The sequence below is a fragment of the Ipomoea nil genome, unplaced genomic scaffold (assembly GCF_001879475.1).
Source record: "Ipomoea nil cultivar Tokyo-kokei standard unplaced genomic scaffold, Asagao_1.1 scaffold1932, whole genome shotgun sequence".
In the NCBI taxonomy this organism is placed as follows: Eukaryota; Viridiplantae; Streptophyta; class Magnoliopsida; order Solanales; family Convolvulaceae; genus Ipomoea; species Ipomoea nil.
The window spans coordinates 70,740-93,146 of record NW_017618360.1 but is presented as its reverse complement, the minus strand read 5'-3'; the positions used below and the strand labels follow the sequence as shown (position 1 = coordinate 93,146).

Here is a 22,407-nt window from a genome sequence, read left to right as displayed (position 1 = left end):
CCAATTTAATGTCAATTTTACAAGTAATTAAACATATATAATGGAGTTCCACAATTTAGAACAAGATAATTAGCCAATTGATTAATTTGTCTTGTAGACTAGAGATTATGCATGATGTCTATAATTTGAATCTTGCATGGATCCTTAGCCCTTAATTTGTAACTTGTACAAATAAATGTATGTTCATTTGTAAAAGATAATATTAATTAGGTCTATCCTATGAAGATTCCTATGTATATTATTGTATCTGACCCACAACACACAAATGTTTGCTGAGATTAAGGAAGGCAAGACATTGATATTTTTTGTGAAGTGTTGAAATGTTAAACGGGTTAGTAATTAAAGTTTAAAAAAAAAAAACACATCATCATTGACTCTAAGAATCAGTGAAAACGTAACAAATTGAGCCTGAGTCAATTATAATTGGAGAATTAAACTATTTCAGTACGATTACTGAGAAGGTCAAGTTCACTGATCCATCACTGCTTGGAAAGGCCTACTAACCTATTGCACATCGATCTTAGAGACTCAGGACAACGTGTTTAAATCTTCTTTAATATTTTGTTGGGGTTGTGACTTGTGAGTGAATAAACACCGGGCCAATAGAACATAAATACATAATAATATTATTCTATTAATAGTTTCATTTGAATGGAATTTTAGTATGTAAATAGTGTGTTCCAAATTATAATAGCTAAGGACAAATAGCGGTGAATATTCCAAAAGTTGTGTCAAATTTCAAAAAGAAAGTAGAAGATGCAATACACTTGTTGCTGCCTCCGATCCTTATCATCATGAAAATATTCTCACAAAGAGTTGATTAATGAAGTTGAAGGTAATGAATTTTTCCATGAAGAGTGACATCATTTGAAACTAGCCAATATAGATAAACACATAACAGTCGTGAAAGATAAGGCCAGGTTTATATACTACATAAAAACTAAATTAAAAGTGGGTTGTAATTATTATTTGTAGTACTTAAAGGAAAAAACAAAACTCTAATTATTATAATTATATGGGTACAAGACAGCACTATAATAGTGTATTAAAGTGGGATCCTCTGCAGGAATTAATTAATAAATTAAAACGTTAAAGTAGAGCAGTTGGGGGGGTAATGTAATTAAAATGTCGAACGAAAAGAAGGTCTCCTTTGCCTCGTAATAATTACAAATGGAATGCGATTATGAAAGACAAAACAGTTTAATGTTTTAATAATCCTGTTTTCAACGATGTCTCAGACGAATGAAGCCAAACTGGGAAAACACCAACCCATTCCCCTCCCCAAAATCTTCATAAATCTAGCTTGATTCCAGGGAAAAGAGAGGAGGCTTTTGTCCTTAAAATAAAAAATTAAGTAGATTCAATCTTTTATCTTCTTCATCGATTATATTTAAGTTAAATTCTTCTTGGTTTAAACTGTTTAGTTATGAGTAACTTAAATTAATTTATCTAACTTCTTATGGTCGGTTATTTGTCGACTAGACTATGTTTATTCGGTGTACATCTTTAAATAATGATTACGAATTTTTTTTTTCACAAAAAAAATTACTGTAAAAATAATCTAAGATAAACTGGTCCTGGTACGTGGCGCACGTTGTTTGTATGGAACATAGAGACTGGAGTCTGGAGTTGGGAGGAAACATAATAAGGCCACTTTGTTGACGTAGGAAAAGTCTAAAGAGTGTTTTAGAAGGAAGATTTGGGAATGGAGTGGGCAAGCAGCAAGCGAATATACTATGGAGTCTACTATTTCGGCCAAGTGATTGAGTCAATATTACACACATCCACTCTTCCTTCTATCTCTAAACTCGCTGTTAATTTATCAATCAATTTTAATTTACTTGATGAATTAACCTTTTGTAACCGCTTATTGCTCTAAAACACTAAAATTTAAAAAATTGTTCAAAGAAAATTTTTTGGATCAATTTTTTGTAAAAGTCATTTTGCATGTAATAACTATCAACTAATAGCTAATTTACTAGACATCTTTCTACACTCAGCTAAAACTATCAACTAATAAATTCACTAACCCAATCCAGTAACAGCTATCACCTAACATCTATTTAGGGCTGTGCATACGGACGGATCGGACGGTTCGGATGGCGGTTAGGGTAATCCAGTCGGATGTCAGATTTCAATTTTGACTCCCCAATCTGTTTTAATTTGTTGACTTATCCGTTCAGTTATTACATTTTTCAAATTGGATCGGTTCGGTCGGATATCCGTGAGTTTTTCGGTTTAAAAACAATGTACAAATTAACATCTATTTAGTTTCTCTAGTGGTTTCACTGTGAGTAACATCATTCCTTTATTCTACTTGCATAGACACTTTTAATATGGTTTAGAAACAGCAACATACTTTAATGGGTGTTGTGCTTTAAGAAACTAATGATTTTTCTACCAAGCATTAATTGGGTTTTGATGCATTTAAGTATTTAGTTTAGGGGAATTCTGTATTGAAATTTAAGACTGGTAAACATTTTGAAGATATATTAATAAAATAAACAAGATGTGTGAACTTTTTGTTGCTCGCCCTGGTAAATTGTTTCTAGGATAGAAGGAAAGATCTTATTCCTAACAGCTTAGGAGAGAAACAAGATACATTAGCGATAAAGGAAATCACATCTCGGCATTGTAATATTATTACTATTATAAGGAAGGGAATATCATGCATATGCACTTGTCTCAAGTGAAGTTTGAACCTATCACCTAACCAGTGGACCACAAGCCACTTGGTATTTGGTGATGATCAATTTGATAATACTGATTCAAGATAGAGGGTTAAGTAGGGATCATTCTTCAATTGGTTTATTTTTGGATCAACATTGAGGGTCAGGTTCTATTTTCTTGCTGCAGAAAATGTTCAGACTCAACAGTACAATCCCCACCAGCGCCTCTGGAACCACGGCCCTAAGGCGCTCCAATTCTTCAACCACCTCGATCGCCACCCATCTTACGCTCACTCTGTCGCTGCATTCGACCACGCCATAGATATCGTCGCCCGGATGCGCGACTACAAGGCTCTTTGGAAGCTTGTGGCTCGGATGCAGGCCCGACGGCTCGGCCCAAGCCCCAAGACATTCGCTATCATCACCGAAAGGTACATTTCTGCTGGCAAAGCCGATAAGGCGTTGAAGGTTTTCTTGGCTATGCATAAACACGGTTGCCCCCAGGATTTGAATTGTTTCAATACGTTTCTTGATGTGCTCTGCAAATTGAGGCGTACGGAGATGGCCTATAGGCTGTTGAAGATGCTTAGGGGTAAATTTAGAGCTGATACTATTACCTATAACATAATTGTGAATGGATTTTGTTTAATTAAACAAACACCCAAAGCTCAAAACATTTTGAAGGAAATGGTAGAGAGAGGATTGAATCCAACCATAACGACATATAATATAATGCTTAAAGGCTTTCTTCGAGCAGGTCAGGTTAAGGAAGCCTGGGAATTTTTTTTGCAAATGAAGAAGCAGAAGTGTGATTTTGACGTAGTGACGTATACAACTATGGTTCATGGTTTTGGAGTTGTTGGTGAGGTTGATAAAGCTCGCAAGATATTTAATGAGATGGTTGGAGCTGATTGCAACTTACAATGCTTTGATTCAAGTGTTGTGTAAGAAGGATAGTGTGGAAAATGCTATTTTGGTGTTTGAGGAGATGGTGAGGAAAGGTTATGTGCCTAATATCGTGACCTATAATGCTGTTATTAAGGGATTGTGTCATCGAGGGAGGATGAATGAGGCTGTGAAGTATTTAGATAAAATGAAGGACGATAAATGCGAGCCAAATATTCAGACTTACAATGTTATTGTCCGTTACTATTGTGATGAAGGAGAAATCGAGAAGGCGGTAGAGGTATTTGACAGAATGAACTGTCGGGATTGCTTACCCAATCTGGACACGTACAATATCTTGATCAGCTCAATGTTTGTTAGAATGAAATCAGATGATTTGCAGTTGGCTGGCAGGTTGCTAGTGGAAATGGTTGGTAGAGGATTTCTGCCTAGAAGATTCACCTTCAATCGGGTTTTAAATGGGCTTTTGCTCACTGGCAACCAAGATTTTGCCAGAGAGATCTTAAGGCTGCTAAGTGAATCTGGCCGTCTTCCTCGTCATTTCAAATTGTGAATCTATTGCAGTTTCCTGCAAGATTATGAGTCATCCTTGTCGCACATGGAAAGTTATGAGACTGTTGATGTCTTTGTTGCTGAAATGAGGAACCTGAGATGGTAAATGACTTATAAAAAGGCATTGTACGTCTAGCAGTACAAGGATGCCCCTAAGGCTTGAATGGTAAAATTCTGAAACCCCCACCCATGTCATTAATTCCAGTAAAGTTCTTTACCATGTCATAAAAAGGCATTGTACGTCTAGCAGTAAAGTTCTTTAACTCCAAAAATTGTGGAAGCATTGGTGTGTACACAAGATTGACTTAGAATGCAAAATACTACATAAGGGAGAATCTGGAAGAGTTGGAGAGGTTTGAAAAAGGTATAACTTTAGGTCTTTACTCTTTAGTAGTTTTGTCATTAGTTTTTTTACTGTTTTATACTAATACTTATATGTTTATTTTGCAGAGTTAAGTGCTGATGGTGGAAGTGGGAAGTCTCTTGGTTCTACACTTGCTACAGTTCCTGTAATGATATTCTTGACATTAGTTGATTTACTTACTTGATTTTTTTGCAATCTTTTACAGTATTTGACTCAATTGCAAACTAATCGCACTTGGTATTTATTGAGGCCATTGTGACTGAATGACTGATGTTATTAGTTACTGGCTTGAATGCTTGGACGTCTCACATCTGTAAGACTGACTGTAACTCTGTAAGTATGAAGGTCTGGTAACTTTTACTAAGTTGCTGCCTCAAGTAATCCAGTCCCTTGGGCATTTGGTTGGTAATGTATGAACTATTGTCTATTTTATTATGTTTCTTTCCTTTAAGTTGGCATTTGGCAATGATGAAGCTTCCACCTTTAATCTGAAAAGAAAAGGATTAAGTTGGTGAATTGCTCTATACTTAAGTTATATTGAAGCAATTTGCCCTTAATTCAAATGATATGGAAAAATGCTTAACGAGCCAAAATTGATATAATCCCTTCTCTGTGTTTCATTTTTTTAGATGTAATAATAATTATTTTCACTAACTTGTCGGTTGTCACAATTCACAGGAAGAAGAGTAGGTCAAATTGTCTAAGAGTAATTCACACTTGCTGTGCTGAGTTGTTGTCTTGCTGATTGTTGATTTGTTGCTGATTAAGCACAATTTTTGGTAGATAACACTTGTAAATTTGATCCTTTACACTTAAAAATAACACTTGTGTAGAGTTTTGATCCTTTTGTAGTTTTGGTCTGTACTCTGTAACAGTTAATTGGTTAACTTTATTTCTGTAAGTTTTGTTAGACTCTTAGTGATAGTTAATAGACTACTTAGTAATACTAATAACTTAGTATTACAGTATTAATCTATTACACTAGGCACTAGCAGTTATTTACTTATTTATTCAGTTAGATACTAAATTAAACTCCCGAGAACAAAGGGCTTTGATTCCGAGCTAGCAATCTACAATCCACCGCACCGGTCGATAACACACCGAATAACAGAATAGGGCTTCCACCGAACAATATTAGCTTCCACCGGAGATTCACACTCAAAGACTTAGAGAGAACGAGAGAACTCAGAGAACTGGAGAGAAAGAAGCAAGAACTAGGGTTTCAGATTTCAGAATAGAGAGAAGAGAGAACGAGAGTCTAGAGAGTTCTCAAAAGCTCAAAGCTGCGCAAATGACAAAGGTTTCAGATACAAACCCTACAACGCAACATATATACTACGCTTACACGACGTCGTATACCCTTAGGTATACAAAGTCTAACCCTAAATCGGGTTGTCGGACGGGTTCGGGGGGAATTTATAACCCCCAAACCAGCTTCTTATAACCGGAAAATGAGGACGAGTTTGGATCGGGTAAGCCTCTTCGGGTTCGGTTGCCGCCCAATTGCTTCTCCTCGGGTTCGGGTCGGTCGGGTTGTTCGGTTTCTGCACAGCCCTACATCTATTTACCAAACACCCCCTAACACAGCAAGAATTAGAATGTTTACATTGTCCGTATTATCTTAGGACTATAATAATACAGTAAAAGGTATCCCTCTCAGTTGTTAAGATTTGAGTTGGGTTCTGTTTCATGTTTCTTTTATTGTCAAAACATTGTGCGTAGGATGAGAGGTTGCAAAGTATTGAAGGAGAAAGCAGTAGAGATAATACATGGAAGAAGAAGAGATACAAGTTCAATCTAAAAAGAGCATTCAATAATTAATTAGGCATGAATGAAATGAGCGGTCTCACAGTCCCACATTTCACCATTTCCAGAAAACATTGGAACCACACTTGTATTTGTCCTTCCCTTCGCATTCTAATTCCAGGTCATCTGAGATGAATGGCACTTTCTGCAATTATTTAAAGGGATTATTTTGTTGCACAATTCCCAGAAAAAAAAAGAATTTTCATGAAACATTTGATTCAAAATCAAACCTTTTGCTTGGCAAGGTCTTGACAGCCGGTGAAGTTTTCAGGGAACTTGCAGCTCCCAAATTGAACTGTGTATGCTCTTGCAAAGTTTGCTCCACTTGTTGCCAGCCTCTTCTTGTCATTCAACTCCTACAACCAAACACATATATATATAGCCTCTGGTTTCATATATGTTGGATCCTCGTTACTCAAACATTGTTTTATGCAGCTTAACAATATTAACAACACATGATGTGTACCTTGTTGGCCTTGCTTTTCTCGAGATAGTCCTCAATGACGCCAGCGTTTGCTGAGGAAGTGGATGCTGCGGCGGTGAAAAGGGCAGTTGCGAGGCCGAGAAGGGCAGCTCTTCTCCCTTGCTGGCTGCCGTTTTCGGAATCCAAAGCTGTTCTTGGTGGTGGTTGTTGTTGGGCCTTGATTGCCAGCAGCTTTGAAGGGGGTGAGACCATGGATGCCGACATTGAAGCAGCCTTTGCATTGAGCTCAGATGAAGCAGCCCCTGATATGGCATAGCTGCATGCCAATACACTGGAGTTCATGGCAGCCATTATCACTATAGATCGAGAAAGCTAGATTGATGAGAAATTTTGGTTTTCTTTTTATTTATTGTTATTTTAATTTTTGGGTTTATGATTACTTAAGGAGGGTGGGTGATGTGGAGTGGTGTGAAAGTGAGTGTAATCAAGGTTGTGGTAGGAGTGTGGATAAGGTAAGATATCCTCACTCCAATTGGCACATTTTGCTCTCTTCTACTAATCTTGGATGGGGTTACCTGTGTGGTGAATGCCAACAAAAAATAGGACCCACTCTGGAATCATTCTTTGATTCCAATTTCTCACTTAAAAAGGAAAAAAAAAAAAAACACACACACACACAAAGAGACAAATCACAAATACACACAATCACAACTTCATATGCAGTGCCATAATCCAAAATGTAAAAAGAATGAAAACCTGAGAGGTTAAGAAAGTACGTGAACATAAGCTTAAAGAACATGGGATTTTCATTAATGTTTAAGCATGCATATTTCCTACAAGCAACTAGTAATAGGTGAACTAGCACGGATGCAAAAGTCACCAGCATTTCATGCCACCTTACCACGAAGGGACACAAAATGGAAATAACACCCCATTTCAAGTCACTAAAATTAAATCAAACCATCTACTAAACTTAGCTTGGATGTTCTGGCTTTCCTAAGAGGTTGTTGCCAAGTTGCCATAAAGGTCAATTGTGTTCTTGAAAGTAGCTATGCTATTTAAAGGGATGAAATTAAAAACTACCTTCTATCTAAGAATATGGACCACAAAGAGTAGCTTTACTTGATCCTTGTTGAACTTTGAATGCCCAGAAAACTTGAACCATGCTGTTTATCTTCAGAAGTGTGCAGTTTAGCTTCAATCATCAGTTGATTGATCCGTTCCTTTTCTTTATGAAGGCCCTTTTTCTCAAATTCTTGAACCAGTTTGGTGTAGATGGTGTCTGTTGGTAAAATTCCTTTAAGAACTAATTGCTCAAAAAAGGAACAAGCCTGCTCATGTTTCCCAATCCTGCTTAGCCCACGAATCAAAAGAGCATATGTCCCAAGATCCATGCTGAGATCATTCTTGTACATGTGGTTCAGCAAAAAGGACAATACTTTGATTCTTTTCAGTTTGCAACACATCTTCAACAATGGTGCATATGTGTTAAGGTCGGGCTTGCATTGACATTCTTCCATTTTCTTAAGTAATGTGAGAGCTTCCTCTTCTTTCAAGTTCTTAGCAGCATAACGGATCATAGTATTGAATGTCAGCAGGTGAGGAGTGATTCCCTGTTTTGACATATCCTCAAATACATCACTGGAATCATTGAGTCTCCCAGAGTTATAGAGGATGTTAATTAGAACCCCGTAACCATTAGCATCAAGAACACAACCACTTTCCCTCATTTTCTCATATATCTCTAAAGCCTTGTTAACTTCCTTTGCATGTCCAAGGGATTTTATAACTATTGTATATGTAACCACAGTTGGAGGGCACCCCTTCTTCCGCATTTCATCTAGAGTAGCATCAACTTTGCGAAAATCTTTTTCACGACAATAGGCTTCAATAAGGCAAGTGTAAGTAACAGGATCTGGAGCAAAACCATGTCGCACCATCTCTTGGATGGTCCTCTTGGCTTTCTCGGTCTGCCTAATTTTGCACCACCCATGGATTAACACATTGAATGTACGAAGATTTGGAGCTATATGAACTTTTTCTTCTAAATAAACATCATATGCACGCTCCACGCTTCCTCCCTTTACCAATGCATCAATCAATATATTCACCATACATGTATCTTTCTGGATTCCAAATTGCTCCATTCTTGACATTGCTTCAACTGCATCTTCATAGTACCCAGCCTTTGCAAGCCTCCTAATGACAAGAGTGACTGTATCCAACGTAACATACCCTTGTAAATCACTCATTTCTTTCACTAATTCCCACATTACAACAAAGTTCCTTGCCTTCCCTAGGTTATCGATCATCAGATTGTACAAATCAGGGGAAAACTTAAACTTTGACTGCTGTTTAACCCATTTAAAAAACCCATAAGATTTAATCCACTCACAGCTGAATCTTTTGAGAATTTTCTCTAACAAATCCTCAGACACATCAATATTGCAGGCACCTAATGCTTGAACAACAGCATCAGGTGACTTGAAATGATTTTTCAAGGTTTCACCAATCTTATCAACATCAACAATGTCACTTTTCAAACTGTTGGCACCAACTTCTTGCCTCTGAAACTTGTCATTTTCAATCCAGCTCCACAATGAAGGAATTACAAAATCATCATCCTCAGACATATCAGTATCCTGTTTGCTTTTCCCTGGTAATTTAACCCAACCTGGAAGCTCTGGAGACTCGGTCATCTTAGGCAGCTTATCAACTTCACTCATCCCCGTCACTGTGCATAGTGTATTGGTCAACATCGTGTTCCCTTCACCACAGTAAACATTATTTCTACACAAGTTCAAACCTTCTCTACTCTGTAAACGCCAGAAATGCTGGAAGTGCTTAAATTTCAATATCATTCTCAAGAATCCTAGCAGCTGGAAATGCAATGATCAGGAAAAAGTGATTGCAGCAGAGCTCTTGAAACTAGTCCCAGGTAACTCGGATGAGCGAACACCTGGTTGTATACCAAAAAAAAAAAAGGCGATCACTAGACATGCTCTAGAAACATGCTTGTGTTAGATTGTCAGATGCTAATTCAGGTGAAATGATCAATGACATAAACCAACTGTATTCTAAAAGGAATGAATGTGCCAATGTCTAGCTATGATGGCTCAGGAGACTCTAAATAGGACTTTATTCATAGAAAGGATACCCCATGGGCTTGAGGCACTAATGGAAGACGACATCAAGTGAAAAATGCCCCTGAGCACGTAGTTGATTAGTCTTTTCCGAATTGCCCGAATAAAAACACGTAAAATTAGCTTGAATTACACAATTTAACTGCATAGATGTGGAAACTCATAGATATGGGTGGGTGTTTCGGTATGTTCAGTTTTGAAAAAATGAAACCATTCGGATTAACATTGTAGTTCGGTTCGGTTTGAATAAGTTCAGTTTCAAACTTCATTTTGGTTTGGTAGCATTTCAGCAACTAAAAACTTTTAGCAAAATCAGATTGCATTAGCAGTTTCTTCTCCAGGTCAAATCAATACTTGAAAGCAAAACAACTTCATGAAGGGACAAAATTATATACTACGGTATGATTTTGAAGTGCACACATGTTTGTTAAAATCAAAATAAATAGAAATGAACTTAACTATGGGCAAAGCAGACTACATCAGCTGCTTCTTTACAGCTTTACTCACTATTTGACAAACAAAACCAACTTAAGGAAACATAAAGTTGCATGATCTCAAAGCAAACTCAAAAATATATAAATCAAATTAAATTCTAAAGATTTTAAAACACAATACTGCCCAGGACAGCATTCCCCAGACGAATGCTGCTAGCCTGGTCAGTCCCAAAGAATGCCTTAGCAAACACAGTTGTGACAAATAGGTTGATGATGAATGAAACCGCAAACTCTATTGAGTAGTAGAAGCAGATTGGTGTGGAGGCCTAGGCCTAGGCCAGAGAATCAGTATTATGAGATTAAATAATAATAACCTCACCCAATTTCAATTTCAATTCCAATCAGCTACGAGTAAATTCATTTTTACTCACCTGAGTTGCTTACAGGACCATCAGGTGCATTTATAAAGTCGACCATCAGTTGTGACGGTGTGCCGGCGGTATCAACGGTCGGCAATCGTTGCGTCTACGGTCGTCGCGGCGGTGACTCTCCGCCTCTGAATATTCATTCCCTCACGGACGCACCAACTGAATTTACTTTTTCCTCCCCCAAATTATTTAATAAGGTAAAATATAATTTTTTAGCCCCTCCATTGTATTTGAATAGTAAACTTTACCCCAAAAAATTCATTATCTCCTGTTCTGATATTTCCATCATAAAATTAAAATAGTAATAATATTTTGATCATATTAAATAATTAATCATCTTCCTATTTCCTCTTTTGACATAACAAGACACTACCAGCATTATTTAAACCAAAAAAAAAAAAAAAAAAACATAAATTTTGTTCCTATTTTTATAATTGTAAACCTAAAATTCAAAAATATCTTTATTTTATTCCATCAATCATTAATAGCATTATCATATTTTTTTTTATACATTTCAATATAAGTGAAATTTTGATAAAATTGAATACAATCCTCTGGTACATTATGGTGTAGAGGCACAAAGTGACTTTTCTTAATGGAAGTTTATAGATTTTATCTCAATGAAGATAGTATTGACACTTTCTAATAAAGTAATTATGAACAGATACTATATTGGGTAGATTTGGGCCGGTTGATGAAATTTAGCATTTAATTTTTCAGTGAGAGTTTATATTATTCTTTTAAAAGGTTGAACCAACCCTAAGCTCTAAGGGTTCCACACGAGGCGTTATGCTGTGGACTCGTGCCCAGCGTGCATCATGGGCACGGTAACGGTGCCGTCAGGCATCGTTATCTTTTTTTATTATTTTATTTAATTTCAGACCGCTTCGTTATAGGAGCATATATTAATAGCTTTGTGTTCATAATTTTATAATTATACATTCATAATTCCATAACTGTACATTCATAATTCCGTAACTGTACATTCATAATTCAATAACTGTAAATTCATAATTTTCGAAACTCTATGTTCATAATTGTAAGTTCATAATGTCAGAGTTCTGTGTTCATAATTTCATAATTGTACATTCATAATTCCATAACTGTACATTCATAATTATATAACTGTACATTCATAATTCCATACTGTATATTCATAATTCCATACCGAACATTCATAATTTTCGAAACTCTATGTTCATAATTTCATAACTATATATTCATAATTCTATAACTGTACATTCATAATTTCATAACGAATATACTGTTAACGCGGTTAACGGCCTTTCGAACAATTTTTATTTATTTTTTTAGTTAGAACAGCGTCGTTTTCCCTGAAAATGATGCCGTTTTAGAGTCGTGCGCACCTGCGCATAGCATAATTTGCCGTCCCAACCTGACAAAGCATTTGAGAGGATATAAATTATGGTAATTCAAGTGAACATGAATCACACAAACTAGACCTGGAAGCCCCTCACTTTGAGAGTTTATATTATTGAATGACAAGATTGAAGTCATGATAAGTGCAGATCGTGAGCAGTGATGGGCTGAAAAATACATTCTGAATGGGACTCAAGTGCAGCCACCATGTCCGGCCACAAGATAGCGGACACCGTCCAAGACCCGTCACCTCTGGCACTTGGCCTTTGATTGACGTACCCAACTCCTATCCTTTCTATGGTGGAGCAAACTGTTCCAAGAACCGGACTCCCGAACCCAAACTCCAGTTCGCCCACCGGAAACCGCCGTCCTGATGACACTACAATCGCCGCGCCGGGGCCATCTCGCCCTAACACCATCTTCGACAGCATCAGCCCTGGCCTATGGCACTCTATCCAGTCAATCAAATCCAAAAAATGCTCCGCGTTTGTTGCTGTAGAGATTGCCGCGTGAACATGGCTCGCGATTTTAGATATGGTCCCGTGTTTCAGTTCATCCATGCTCAGTTCTCCGAAGGTTAGAGACAGAACATTGCCTATGTAATCCGACATAATTCCTGGAATTCTTGTCCGCCCGTCAACCAACCATCCCATCTTGCACTTGTTATGGCTTTTGTCGACGGCATTCACCATAACCTTCCATATATAAGCCGAGAATGCCTCGATTTTTGTCCGCCTCCTGCTGGTTCCAATTCCATCGTCTTCTTCAGAAGCCAGTTTTTGGAGTTTGTGGATGCTTGATGCGTCGATATAATAAAGGCGCTTGAGCATGATAGATGAGAGTAGTGTAGGCGGCGGCCGCATGTTGAGTATGTCGTCAAGGGAGCAGGAAACGAAGGTTTCGTCCAAGGATGTGTTATACCTGGGAGGAAACCTTGGCCGGAGGAGAAATCTCCGGTGGTCCGGAGAACAAGAGGGAGGCTTGTTGGTCGCTAGTTCCGACCAAGTGGTCAGAAATTTGGCAAAGGAACTCGCATCTCCCAAGGCATGGTCAAACGTGAACGTTAAACACAAGCCTCCGCAGGTATACCGTGTGATTTGAATCTGCACCGCGAAATCGTCGCCGCCGCGTTGGCGGAAGGCCGGGACTAGCTTTCCCCTCTCCACATACTTGTTGAGATTGTAGAATTCGAGCTCTTTCAAACGAATATTCGCCTGTGCTTCCACGACCAAAACGCCACGATTGTCACACAAGATTTCAGGCTCATCGGTCTTTGGATTTGGCACTATTCGGCCGGCGAAAGGGTAGAAACGAGAGAGGCATTGGGAAAGTGAAGCTTTCAAGTTGTCAATGATTTTTGGCGATGATGAATGAAACTGGTTTGGGCTGCGGAAGAAGTATAAATAGGTGACCGGAAAGCGGCCGGACAAAAGGTCGAGATTTGAGAGGGTGAGAATGTAAGGTTTGGGTGTGAGACCAACAGTTTTGACTACAGATTCTGTGATGAAATCCACTCTGAAATCGCTGCAGCTGTCAACCGCGGCCATTGTTGGAATGCTTAGCTTGCTTTGCTTTGCAGCTATGATACTTTACGTACATTGAATTTAAATAGAAGAGCAGAATAGAATGCAATAATGGTTGAATTGAATTGAATTTGCAAGTGCATGATGATAATCATGCAAGTAGCCTAGCCACTACTGATAGTGATCGATTTGGGCACGGTGCACTAATATCATATATAATTTGTTGGAAGAAGAGGGACATTTTTATTTTTTATCCCAGACGAATTGAAATATATATACTTATGTGCATTCATCATTAAAAACATTTTATATCTCTATCACTTTTTAAGGAAAGTACGTGACATTCATTTATTAGTTCATACGTTGCTCCACTGAGCATAATGTTATGTTGTGCGGGCGATGATTCTTCCCTCCATGAGTCAATTCATCTGCTAGCTATTTGCCGTCGAAAATGTACCCACTATGGTGCCACCGCCTTATAACTCCACTAGCATTTAATTAGTGAAAGATTAGATTTATACACTGTACTTGTTAACTTAATTTTTTTTTTTTTTGCTGGGTACTTGTTAACTTAATTAATTATTGAGAATTCCTGATTGAAGGCAAAGGGTGTCTAAAATGGAAAATGTTAGGTTTAATCTCAATTTTTACTTCCACACACAAAACTTTGTGTAGATATTTGTATTGAAACCCTGGAAAAAATAACTTATTGGAGTCTTGTCACATCATGGAATAAAATTGAAGGAGTAAGTGAGAGTACATTACATGTATGTAGTAGAACTCTCAAATGCTGGGGTTGAATCTGACTGTCAGGTTCTGATCTTGTCCAAGAGGCAACTCTGTATCACTCTGATCTTGTCCAAGAGGCGACTCTGTATCACTCTCATTGATTGTTATTGTTTTTCTTTTTAAGCTTTTAGGCTTAAGATTGGAAATCAACTTGTCCACGCTCTTGCCACGGTAAGTTGGGAACTGAAATTATATTACTGTCTAGGAGTCAACGCTCTTGTATTTATCTCTTATTTATTCTAATGATACAGCTTTGCAGTTGGTTTTCAAAACTTATTGAGAATTCCTAAAGTCCATCATCAGCATCGTGCATTGAGCTGGCTGGAGTTGTTCACTGCCCATTCCACTAAACATCAACTCATAAATATAAGCCCAGCTTTTAGAAAGGAAGTTGTATGGGTTGTGTATTGGGTTAAAAGATTGGACACATGCATGATGAAATTATGTTATTGAGTGCTATAATTAGTGATTGATGTATAATAATAATATAATATACGGAGCAATTATTATTATTGATATGCCGTGGACCGTGGTTGGTTTCTTGCTTGTCTAATCATAGAATCATATTATCATGAAAATAGCCTTTTTAAGTTTAATTATGATGGAGATATTTTGTTGAATGGTTGATGGTGGGCACTGGCCTACCTGCCCAGATGATAATGAATCAATCCACAATGGACCAAATAAATGTTGACTGAGAAAGGGACCAGACGTTATGGTGAACACGGTTCCATCGGTGTTAGTACACCGTTATCTTTTTTTTTTTTTTTTCTTAATTAATTGCGTGACTTTTTTTCTTTATTTTCACATTTTGCGGTTTCACTTTAATTTGAGGTGAACAAAGATTTCGGACATTCATAAATTATGAATTCATGCCTGCACATTCACTTTGGAACCATGTCTACACATTCCCGTCCGAAATCACGGACATTCATAAATTATGAATCCATGCCTGCACATTCACTTTGGAACCATGCCTACAGATTCACTTTAGAACCATGAGATTATGAATTTTCAGTTATGCGATTATGAATTTTCTGTTATGAGATTATGAATTTTCATTACATTCATAATTTCGGACATTCATAAATTATGAATTCATGCCTGCATATTCACTTTGGAACCATGCCTACATATTCCCGTCCGAAATCACGGACATTCATAAATTATGAATCCATGCCTGCACATTCACTTTGGAACCATGCCTACACATTCACTTTGGAACCATGAGATTATGAATTTTCTGTTATGAGATTATGAATTTTCTGTTATGAGATTATGAATTTTCAGTTGTGGGATTATGAATTTTCTTTTATGCGATTATGAATTTTCTGTTATGAGATTATGAATTTTCATAAAATTCATAATCTCATAACAGAAAATTCATAATTTGATCAAACGCACGCCGTTAACTCCACATCCACAAAATTTTCTTTTTTTTTTGTCTAAAAACGACGTCGTTTTGCCTTGTGTTCACCATTCTCGGTGAACACGATTCCATGGCATAATTTGCGGAAAGGGACGGGCACGGGGCCATTCACTAATTTATTTTGTTTTTTTAATCATTCAATCTAATTTATTGCATTAATTAATTATGATTAAATAAAGGTTTAAGAAATTATCACGCATGATATAGGCAAATTATTGTGTGGACCATAGTCCACACAATGTTATATGGACCATAACAAAATTTACATTTTTAATATACTAAATGTACATTATTTTTGTACTGAATGTACATTATATAATATAATGTATATTTAGAACAAAAATAATGTACATCCCCTGAATATAATGTACATTATTTTTTTACTGAATGTACATTATTTTTGTACTGAATGTACATTATTTTACAATAGACAAAATATGGTCTACACAATTTGTGTGGACCATGGTCCATACAATAATGATTGATATATATAATGGTGGTGCATGTCTTCATCTTGTATACATATATATAACCGCCTCATGATATTCTAATAAGCAACATATATATAATATTAAAAAAAAATGAAGAAAAGCAAAATTAGGCATACACGTGTACGAGTCCGTGAAAGTGAGGGGGTTGGTGGCAATTCGTGGGCGCGTACGATTGGTCCCATCCAGCAGCGACGGGGCGCCTTATTAGACGCAAAGCTGCGACCCACATGTTTTGAGAAGTTGGAGTTGGGCTCCGTTTCTTGACTGAAAAACATAGGTAGGTAACCGTTATTTGCCACGTTTGGATGAATCTAACCTGAAATTCCCACGTACCCATCCCCGGAGCTAAGCAAAATCTGCCACGTGACATTTCGTGATTCAGTAGCTCTTCCCAGCCCCAAAAGGTTGGGTCCGGGGTATATATAATATAAATGGATCCGATCCCATCCGATAAACAAACACAACACAAGTAAGTACGTGCGGAGCGGATTTGATGAGAGAGAGATAGATAGATATATAGGCAGGCCAGCAGTTTAAGTTGTGGGAAGATAGATTGGAACGAGAATTATAAGAATGGGAGGAGAGTCTTCGTCGTCGACATCGGTGCTGGTGTACCGGCCGTTAGACAGGAAATCATCAATAGAGAATGAACCTCGGACGCTCAATATCCATCAACTCCAATTCGCTAGGGTATGTATATATGTCGTCTTAATTAATTGTGTATACTTCATTTTAATTTAACTGCTTTTGTATCTGCATCTGTATCTAAATTGGATGTGTTTAATGAATTGAATTATAAAAAGGAGGCTGCACTTTCTGTGTTGAACACTACGAGTATTGAAGAAGCTCTAAGAATTTTCACCCAGGTATGATTATATGTTAAGTTCTGATCTCCGTCCGGCCATGTTTTGCTGGCCTGCCTGGGTATCATTATTGATGATGGTTTTAATTTGCAGGGGCTAGAGCCAGTAGTTAATTGTGTACACGACGACAATAATGAGGGGATGATGATGATGGAGTATGAAGAAGATGAAGAGGAAGAGGAGGGTTCATACAACTTGTTGAGAATTCCATCTGCCCTAAGAGATATTGCATCTGCGCCTTTCTAGCTTTTATATATATATATACATACATAACATTCCTTCCTTCATATATTATATTATTATTATTACTATTCTTGTTCTACTATAAGAAGAAGACAAAAAGAATAATAAGAGATGTACGTACGTACAACATGTACAGGCAAGAGACATTGCATCCCTCCCTTGTACGTATGCATTATGCATCCATCATCTTAATCTCCCAACATCTAATTCTTAACATACATTTCATTGCATGGGGATTGGGGAATACTATAATAATAATAATAATAATAATAATAATAACTTTGTTGTTTTATAAAATCAACTGGTTCGGTTTGGTTTAAATCCATGACAAGAAGATACAAATTATGTACATACACCAATTCAAGTCTGAAGTGAAAGAAAATGGAATATGGTTCAAACTTAAAACACAAAGCCAGCCAGCCAGCCAGCAATCTATAAACAAAAATCACAACGTTGCTCTTCATCAATGTAACTTAATTGGTTATCAACCATCAATCTGCCTGCTCCATCACTCCCAACTGTCAGCATTCACCATGAATTGTATCCTGTATGTATTTGTGTCAAAATCACCATTTAATTACTTACTTTCACTTTCAACACTTCAAATCAATCATATAATATCTATTAAAATAAAATATATTCAATGATAAAGTCTCAAGTCTTAGCATGCTAGCAGTTCAATTTTAACTCACCTTTTGGTTTTGGATGGATGTTTTCCTCGGCTGCCACTGGATTACTGCCACTAGTAGTATTGCCTCTAATATGGGACTGTTCCACATTATTGTAAAATGGATACAAGTGCTGAGTTTCACTACCACAATTTGATTCATCTAATGGCTTCAAAAGATCATCAAGCTCCACATATCCAGCAGCAGCAGCCATAGTCATATTAGGAAATCCGTCTTCACCAGTTGTTGGCAAGTTACCCAGGTATCCTAAGATGTTGAACATATCATCTCCATCATTACACTCTGATACTTCTACACTTCTTGCTTGGTTAATATATGCATCACTGTCACCATAGTATGCAGTAGTCTCTTCCCATGGATTTCGGGTATTACAAAATCCGTCTTCATCAAGCGTTGGCAAGTTATCCAAACCTCCTAGGCCATTATAGATATCATCTCCATCATTACATGCTGCTATCTCTACAGATCTTGCTTGGTTAAGATCACTCATATTCTATACAAAGATGAAAGGAACACTTGTCAAGAAACAGATACAATAATCTCCAACCAAAAAATAAAAATAAAAATCAGGAACATGACAACAGTAGGTCAATGCTTCAAGACACACTTATGAAGAAACAGAATAATTCTTCAGGAACATTACAACACCACCTCTTTTCTACTACTAAATTATTATCACATCTCACACTCAACAATTGGTCAATACTTCAAACACAGTTTTGGCCATTTTAAAGTCACAAAATAATGTAGTAGTAGATCTCAGAGAATGCACATAAGAATTCAATAAATAACAAAAGGTTCGATGAGAAAAAATCAATTTGGAATAATAAAGCATCACAATGCAAAACCATATAATCAACAGGAGTATAACTATATGCTGCTTGCATCAAATTCAATACTCAAAGCTTATCTTAAAAGCAAAACGGATTAAAAGAAAACCTATATGCCCCAACAATGGCTTGTTTCAATCTCTGCTAAAATAAGTAAAAGCATAGTGCAACACTAGAATGAAAAATGGCATATGGACATTCTGAAGCCTAGTGAGCTGCTGAAATGGATTGTGAAGTTCAGATCTGAGATCATGTTGATGAATAAGAAAAGAGGTGGTGATGCATCAGTGGCCATACAATTTCACCAGTATAACCATAAAGTATTATGCTGTTTCCTAAAAAAACATGTGTATACATCAGCATCATAGTACATCTTTGTACCAACAAGAGGCCATAATAATTCATTTTAACCCAAATGTTCCATGTAGATCACTATCCAAAATAACAAGGAATAGAAGAACCAAATTATTATCACATTTGACACTCAACAATGCTGATAAAGTACTAGAGGACAAACCTTATTATTGTTACTCTCAATTGGTAGCAAGCCATTCTCTTCCATAAAAAATGGGCACAACAACTCAATCATATCAGCATCTTCCGGAAGCTCATTAATATGAGGTTCAGCCAAAGATGAACCAGGTTCAGCAGAGGATGGACCTGGTTCAACCAAAGTAAAATTAGAAGTGCTCTCTATGCCGACCGGGCAGCTTTGGCAATCAGTAGGTGCAGGCATAGCAGGAGATACACCAGAAAGATCTGGTTCAGCACATACATCATCATTATCCCAATCTTCCTCAATAAATGGCCTTCCATACTGTGAGCCATTTTTGGGGCCAGATCCAGTCTTCTCAAATACTTTACAGATCACATATGAATCCTGTAGAGCCAAAATATTATCACCACAAAATTAACTAGGAGAAAAATAAATTGCCACTAATAGCTGATAGTGGAATAAGAAAAATGCACCCTGTAACCTAATAATGCAGGCAGAAAAGGGGTAATGAATACTATGCTTCTCAATTAAGTGTCTAAGATGATGGAACCTCACAGAAGATAGTGGACTTTGTTAAGATCTATTTCACAAAAATATGCAGCCCCACCAGATGATGGTAGTACAAACAGAAAGTCACAAACAAGAAGAAAGAATTCCTGAATAGGCCACTCCATTGACCAGAGAAAGAATAAAACTACCTGAACAATTCTTGCATCTGCCAAATGCTTGTCCTCCATCCGGTACTCATGTATAACCCAATCTGTTCTTATCCCTTTGCCCGCATGACCTTGGTGGAAAATTAAAGTTTTAATCTTTCCAACAGTTCGTCCTTTATAAGTAACAGTTCTATCATTCCCTGTGGCTTTCCAGAAACCAGTCTCATTTGCCCGCTTCATTCTAGACCCACTTGCATACTTCTTTTCTATTGGACAAAAGAAATACCACTCAAGATCTTTACTTCTAGATTTTCCTGCAGCAGAAAGACAGAAAAGCAATATTAAAATGCATAGAATGCAGCAGTAATTCACAAGCAAATAGCACCTGTAGAGTGTTGCCCTTCACCTCATAATGGTCAAAGCAAACAAGAGAAAAACGTAATCAGGATATAAAAATTACCAGGAAGCTCCCATGGGGCATAAAGACGAATATTGAGCTCTGGTATAGCACGCTTAGCTTCAGAATGAAGTTTTCTTCCTGTGACCTTGCGCTTTAGGTAGTACATGATCAGCTCTTCATCAGTTGGATGAAAGCGAAATCCTGGAGGAAGGGTTGTATTTGCCATACAGTAATGGCGAAAGAACACCACGCAGCTGAGTGAAGTAAATGACCCTCCCTCCCCCCAAAAAAAGAAAAAGAAAAAGAATCTAAAGTTCGTTGAGAAGGGAAATACCAACTGACAACAGTATTGTCTGTGATCCAAAAAAATAAGCAAAAGAAAATGAAAGAGCTAAGTTTGTTAACTACTCCTTAGGAAACAGAAAACTAGTATAAGCACCAGTCCCAAAGTCCCTCACCTCCCTTGCACACTGCAGTCAACTAATTGTCAAGTCCAATGCCGAAATAAGATCTTCAGTGCACACCACAACCTTCCCTGATTCATGAAAAAGAAAGAACCCCGAACAAAGAATCGATGCTTCTCACAAGAATCAATAGACATTTGGAGCACAACACAGACCTATTGTTTCACCACAACATCATCAGCCTCCAGTAACAACTCCGTAAAAAAAGAACCCAGAGATCAGAAATCAAAAAGCATTCCCTATCACATTCAAACACTTCAAGCCCAGATACAGCAAGCATCAAAATAAAACTAACAAAATCCCAGATTGACACTTTTATAGAGCTCAACTAGCTTCATAAAGTCAGTCCAAGTATGCCCACTTTTAAATGAAAACAAAAAAAAAAAAAAAAAAAAAAACATGTGTATGTATCCTCTGTCATACCGATGTCTTAAGAATGAAAGATTTTTATAATAACTAAACACAAACTGAAAATTGGCACAAGGAAGCTTCCAGAAACATCAGAAAATGGATTGTAAAGCATAAACACAACAGGATCAAAGGACCTAAACTGATGTCAATTATCAATTGTTCATACTTCATACTGAAAAACCCTATAACCCGATTCGATCGGCTATAAATATGAAACGATTAATCGATTAATCGAAGAAATCAACCCATACCAAATCATAAGCGATCATAAGCAGCTTACCCGATAGAGGGAAATGGAGGGAGGAGGGTGACGCGGAAGAAGACGGCGAAAGGCGGAGGAGGGCTAATAGGAATCGAGGAACTCAAGTGCTATACGTAAAGAGAAAAAACGAAAATATAGAGAAATCGGGGTTTATATAGAGAATTTAGAGAGTTCTAGTAGCAGAGCGAAGAGCGAGCGCGTGTGTGGTTCCGTGGAATGTACACTGTACCGCGGGAAACCAAGACGCTTATTCCGCAATCTAAAGCTTCTCATTGGTTGGATTTTACCTTAAAGTATTTATGAAATTATGATGGATCTTGTTTTATTTCCTTTCTATTTTTGTCTACTCCATCAAATGTTACTCCCTCTATACTGGAGTCAACTGCTAATTAGTAATTATAATATTGGTTTAACTATTTATATTTCAATTTGCTTTAATAGGTAATAAATAAATACTCCGTAAAGTTTAATAATACAATAATAAATGCAGCTGAATATAATACCCATAAAAAAATGACTAACTATTTTACAAACACACTTATTGACTAACCTTTTTACGCTAAAGCACGATGAACCACCTGGCCTATAGCTTAGGCTAACCACATCCCTGCAAATTGGGGGTTGGCAAGCTTACTTGGCAAGAGAGATAATTTGTTTAAATTATTATTTAATGTCAAGTGTAATGTAAGAGGGGAGAAAATTTACAAAATTTGTAAGAGAGAGAATTTGTAAATGAGAGGATAAAGTTGAAAAGT

The 22,407-nt window shown here is 37.1% G+C and overlaps 5 protein-coding genes and 1 pseudogene across 7 annotated transcripts; 2 read left to right on the top strand and 4 right to left on the bottom strand.

Moving 5' to 3' along the window:
• The first annotated feature begins 1,705 nt into the window (after nucleotides 1-1,705).
• Nucleotides 1,706-5,217, top strand: LOC109193852 (annotated as a pseudogene).
• A 952-nt stretch (nucleotides 5,218-6,169) lies between these two features.
• LOC109146525 (photosystem I reaction center subunit N, chloroplastic) lies at nucleotides 6,170-7,167 on the bottom strand. Its single transcript, XM_019294190.1, has 3 exons — nucleotides 6,764-7,167; nucleotides 6,528-6,653; nucleotides 6,170-6,442 (listed from the first exon to the last, which is right to left on the bottom strand). Exons 1-3 carry the CDS (start codon nucleotides 7,070-7,072, stop codon nucleotides 6,353-6,355), a joined length of 525 nt encoding a protein of 174 aa, XP_019149735.1. The 5' UTR covers nucleotides 7,073-7,167; the 3' UTR covers nucleotides 6,170-6,352.
• A 342-nt stretch (nucleotides 7,168-7,509) lies between these two features.
• On the bottom strand, nucleotides 7,510-10,928 carry LOC109146523 (pentatricopeptide repeat-containing protein At3g22670, mitochondrial-like). Its single transcript, XM_019294189.1, has 2 exons — nucleotides 10,730-10,928; nucleotides 7,510-9,680 (listed from the first exon to the last, which is right to left on the bottom strand). Exon 2 carries the CDS (start codon nucleotides 9,580-9,582, stop codon nucleotides 7,840-7,842), a length of 1,743 nt encoding a protein of 580 aa, XP_019149734.1. The 5' UTR covers nucleotides 9,583-9,680; nucleotides 10,730-10,928; the 3' UTR covers nucleotides 7,510-7,839.
• A 1,105-nt stretch (nucleotides 10,929-12,033) lies between these two features.
• LOC109193848 (anthranilate N-benzoyltransferase protein 1-like) lies at nucleotides 12,034-13,868 on the bottom strand. Its single transcript, XM_019344681.1, has one exon. The coding sequence runs from the start codon at nucleotides 13,651-13,653 to the stop codon at nucleotides 12,241-12,243; it is 1,413 nt and encodes a 470-aa protein (XP_019200226.1). The 5' UTR covers nucleotides 13,654-13,868; the 3' UTR covers nucleotides 12,034-12,240.
• A 2,721-nt stretch (nucleotides 13,869-16,589) lies between these two features.
• On the top strand, nucleotides 16,590-17,650 carry LOC109146497. 2 transcript variants are annotated; one of them, XM_019294151.1, is made up of 3 exons: nucleotides 16,591-17,028; nucleotides 17,142-17,204; nucleotides 17,295-17,534. In XM_019294151.1, exons 1-3 carry the CDS (start codon nucleotides 16,912-16,914, stop codon nucleotides 17,445-17,447), a joined length of 333 nt encoding a protein of 110 aa, XP_019149696.1. In that variant the 5' UTR covers nucleotides 16,591-16,911; the 3' UTR covers nucleotides 17,448-17,534. The 2 variants fall into 2 exon arrangements, with proteins under 2 accessions (XP_019149697.1, XP_019149696.1); XM_019294152.1 differs by lacking the exon at nucleotides 17,142-17,204 and having other exon boundaries at nucleotides 16,590-17,028; nucleotides 17,295-17,650.
• A 61-nt stretch (nucleotides 17,651-17,711) lies between these two features.
• LOC109146496 (NAC domain-containing protein 82-like) lies at nucleotides 17,712-21,791 on the bottom strand. 2 transcript variants are annotated; one of them, XM_019294150.1, is made up of 7 exons: nucleotides 21,671-21,791; nucleotides 20,974-21,134; nucleotides 20,576-20,868; nucleotides 20,158-20,429; nucleotides 19,481-19,843; nucleotides 18,137-18,626; nucleotides 17,712-17,989 (listed from the first exon to the last, which is right to left on the bottom strand). In XM_019294150.1, the coding sequence occupies exons 3-7, from the start codon at nucleotides 20,739-20,741 to the stop codon at nucleotides 17,973-17,975; spliced, it is 1,308 nt and encodes a 435-aa protein (XP_019149695.1). In that variant the 5' UTR covers nucleotides 20,742-20,868; nucleotides 20,974-21,134; nucleotides 21,671-21,791; the 3' UTR covers nucleotides 17,712-17,972. The 2 variants fall into 2 exon arrangements, with proteins under 2 accessions (XP_019149695.1, XP_019149694.1); XM_019294149.1 differs by having other exon boundaries at nucleotides 20,576-21,134.
• Nucleotides 21,792-22,407: the final 616 nt, after the last annotated feature.

Excerpts from the sequence above, each read along its gene's own strand:
- LOC109146525 (XM_019294190.1), bottom strand. The coding sequence starts at position 7,072 with ATGGCTGCCATGAACTCCAGTGTATTGGCATGCAGCTATGCCATATCA. Across the intron at positions 6,654-6,763 it reads AGAAAAGCAAGGCCAACAAG|GAGTTGAATGACAAGAAGAG; the intron begins GTACACATCATG and ends GTTTGGTTGTAG. Across the intron at positions 6,443-6,527 it reads AAGACCTTGCCAAGCAAAAG|AAAGTGCCATTCATCTCAGA; the intron begins GTTTGATTTTGA and ends AAATAATTGCAG.
- LOC109146523 (XM_019294189.1), bottom strand. The coding sequence starts at position 9,582 with ATGATATTGAAATTTAAGCACTTCCAGCATTTCTGGCGTTTACAGAGT.
- LOC109193848 (XM_019344681.1), bottom strand. The coding sequence starts at position 13,653 with ATGGCCGCGGTTGACAGCTGCAGCGATTTCAGAGTGGATTTCATCACA.
- LOC109146497 (XM_019294151.1), top strand. The coding sequence starts at position 16,912 with ATGGGAGGAGAGTCTTCGTCGTCGACATCGGTGCTGGTGTACCGGCCG. Across the intron at positions 17,029-17,141 it reads ATCAACTCCAATTCGCTAGG|GAGGCTGCACTTTCTGTGTT; the intron begins GTATGTATATAT and ends AATTATAAAAAG. Across the intron at positions 17,205-17,294 it reads CTCTAAGAATTTTCACCCAG|GGGCTAGAGCCAGTAGTTAA; the intron begins GTATGATTATAT and ends TTTAATTTGCAG.
- LOC109146496 (XM_019294149.1), bottom strand. The coding sequence starts at position 20,741 with ATGGCAAATACAACCCTTCCTCCAGGATTTCGCTTTCATCCAACTGAT. Across the intron at positions 20,430-20,575 it reads TGCCCCATGGGAGCTTCCTG|GAAAATCTAGAAGTAAAGAT; the intron begins GTAATTTTTATA and ends TTTCTGCTGCAG. Across the intron at positions 19,844-20,157 it reads CAGATGCAAGAATTGTTCAG|GATTCATATGTGATCTGTAA; the intron begins GTAGTTTTATTC and ends TTGGCTCTACAG.